General features: G+C 42.1%; 1 protein-coding gene across 1 annotated transcript in view; it reads right to left on the bottom strand.

Moving 5' to 3' along the window:
* KIAA0753 (KIAA0753 ortholog) overlaps positions 1–2,242 on the bottom strand; it is a 72,437-nt gene that overhangs the window by 41,617 nt on the left and 28,578 nt on the right. Inside the window, exon 7 of the mRNA XM_006863479.1 lies at positions 1,968–2,197. Within this exon, the coding sequence (XP_006863541.1) occupies positions 1,968–2,197 (230 nt within the window). The remainder of the gene's footprint in view (positions 1–1,967; positions 2,198–2,242) is intronic.

Genomic DNA, 2,242 nt, shown 5'->3' with positions numbered 1-2,242 from the left:
GGAATTGATGGGATAAAAATTGAAATCTTTCGAGAAAGTGAGGTGGCACAAGAGGCACTCACTCATCTCTACCAAGAAATTTGGAAGACAACTATCTGACCAACTGATTGGAAGAGATTCATATTTGTGCCCATTCCAAAGAGAGGTGACCCAACGGAATGCGGAAATCGTCGGACAATCTCTTTGATATCCCATGCGAGTAAAGTTTTACTAAAGGTGAAACACAAACAGCTGCAAGCATACATTGACAGAAAAGTTAGAGAGGTTCAAGCCAGATTCAGAAGAGGCTGTGGAACGAGGGATGTTACTGCTGGTGTCTGATGGATCTTGGCTGAAATCAAAGAATATCAATAAGATGTTTACCTGTACTTTACTGACTATGCAAAGGCTTTTGATTGTGTGTGGATCATGACAAGCTATGGACAACATTGTGAAGTATGAGTATTCCAGAATACTTAATTGTGTTATGAGGAATCTGTACCTGGACCAAGAGGCAGTTGTTTGAACAGAACATGGGAACACTGAATGGTTTTAAATTAAGAAAGGTGTGTGAAAAGGTTGTATTCTTTCACCATATTCAACCTGTATGCTGAGCAAGTAATTCAAGAAGCTGGGTTATATGAAGAAAAATGTGGCATCAGGATTGGAGGAAGACTCATTAATAACCTGTGATATGCAGATGATACAACCTTGCTTGCTGAAAGTGAAGAGGACTTAAATCATTTACTTACAGATGAAGATCAAAAGCACAGCCTTTGGTATGGATTACATCTCAATGTAAAGAAAACAAAAATCCTCACCACTGGACCAATAAACAACATTCTTACCAACAGAGAAAAGATTGCAGTTGTCAAGCAGTTCATGCTTCTTGGATCAACTATCAACACTCACGGAAGCAGCAGTCAAGAAATCAAACGACGTATTGCATTGGGCAAATCTGCTGCACAGGAACTTTTTAAAGTGTTGAAGAGCAAAGATGTCCGCTTGTGGACTAAGGTGTTCCTGATCCAAGTCATAGTATTTTCAATAACTTCATATGCACGTGAAAGCTGGTCAATGAATAAGGAAGATCGTAGAAGAATTGATGCCTTTGAGTTGTGGTGTTGGAGGAGAATACTGAAAGTGCCATGGACTGCCAAAAGAACCAATAGATCCATTTTGGAAAAAGTGCAGCCAGAGTGCTCCTTGGAGGCCAAGATGTCCAAACTACGTCTCTCATAATTCAGACATATTGTCAGGAGGGACCAGTCGCTGGAGAAGGATATCATGTGTGGTAAAATGGAAGGTCAGAGAAAAAGAGGAAGACCCCTAACAAGATGGATTGGCCAGGTGGTAGTATCGATGGACTCAAGCATGGTAACAATAGTGAGGTTGGCCCAGGATCGGACATTGTTTCATTCTGCTGTGCATAAGGTCGCTATGAGTCAGTACCAACCTGATGGAACCTAACAACAACAACCCTCTGACTCAACGGCACTTAACAACAACAGCCCTTAGTAGGGTAGAGTCCTGGTGTGGCGCTGTAGGTTAATGCGTTAAACTGCAAAGTTGGTTTGAACCGCAAGGTCGGCAGTTCAAACTCACCAGCTGCTCGTCAGTAACCCTATATAGGGTCGCTATGGGTCGGTACAGACTGAACAGCAAGTAACAACAACCACACCCTTGGTAGGAACCAACTCTCAGTCTCACACTTCCAAACTAAAAACCAGAAAAAAACCTGCATTTTATCAAAGCACCCGGACCACAGATCAAATTACAGATGAGAGAGGATGCTCAGTCCTAGTAATGTTAAAAATGGCTATTTTTTGTTTGTTTGAAAAGAAAACTAACCTACAGTCAGCTAAGCTTGAATAGCTGGACTTGGCTCTGTTGTTACCTTATTGCCTGGCCAACAATTAGTAGCTTGTGTGACTCTGGACAATTTCAGTGAGTTATAAATGGGTCCAAAGAACAAAGTCACTTCTTACTTGCTGCAGTTTTGCCGGTGCCAGAGCATCTTTCTTGCTTAAAGGTGCAGTTGCAATCACCGGTTTCTTTTTCACCGCTCTTGTTTTTTCCAGGGCTGTTTCGTCTTTGAAGTTTGCATTTTGGTCTAAAATCGGTGGTGTTTCCTCCTGAAGTATATCCACAGCCAGTACATCCGACTCATCCTTGAGTCTCTCCTTCACTGGGAGCTCGGCATCAGGCTGACGCTGATCTATGTGGGGGTTTCAGAAGGTCAAAGAGAAAATGTTATTCAAAT

Source organism: Chrysochloris asiatica, unplaced genomic scaffold (assembly GCF_000296735.1).
Source record: "Chrysochloris asiatica unplaced genomic scaffold, ChrAsi1.0 scaffold00054, whole genome shotgun sequence".
Lineage (NCBI taxonomy): Eukaryota > Metazoa > Chordata > Mammalia > Afrosoricida > Chrysochloridae > Chrysochloris > Chrysochloris asiatica.
The sequence above is the reverse complement of the archived record's forward strand: the minus strand, read 5'-3'. Positions and strand labels throughout refer to the sequence as shown.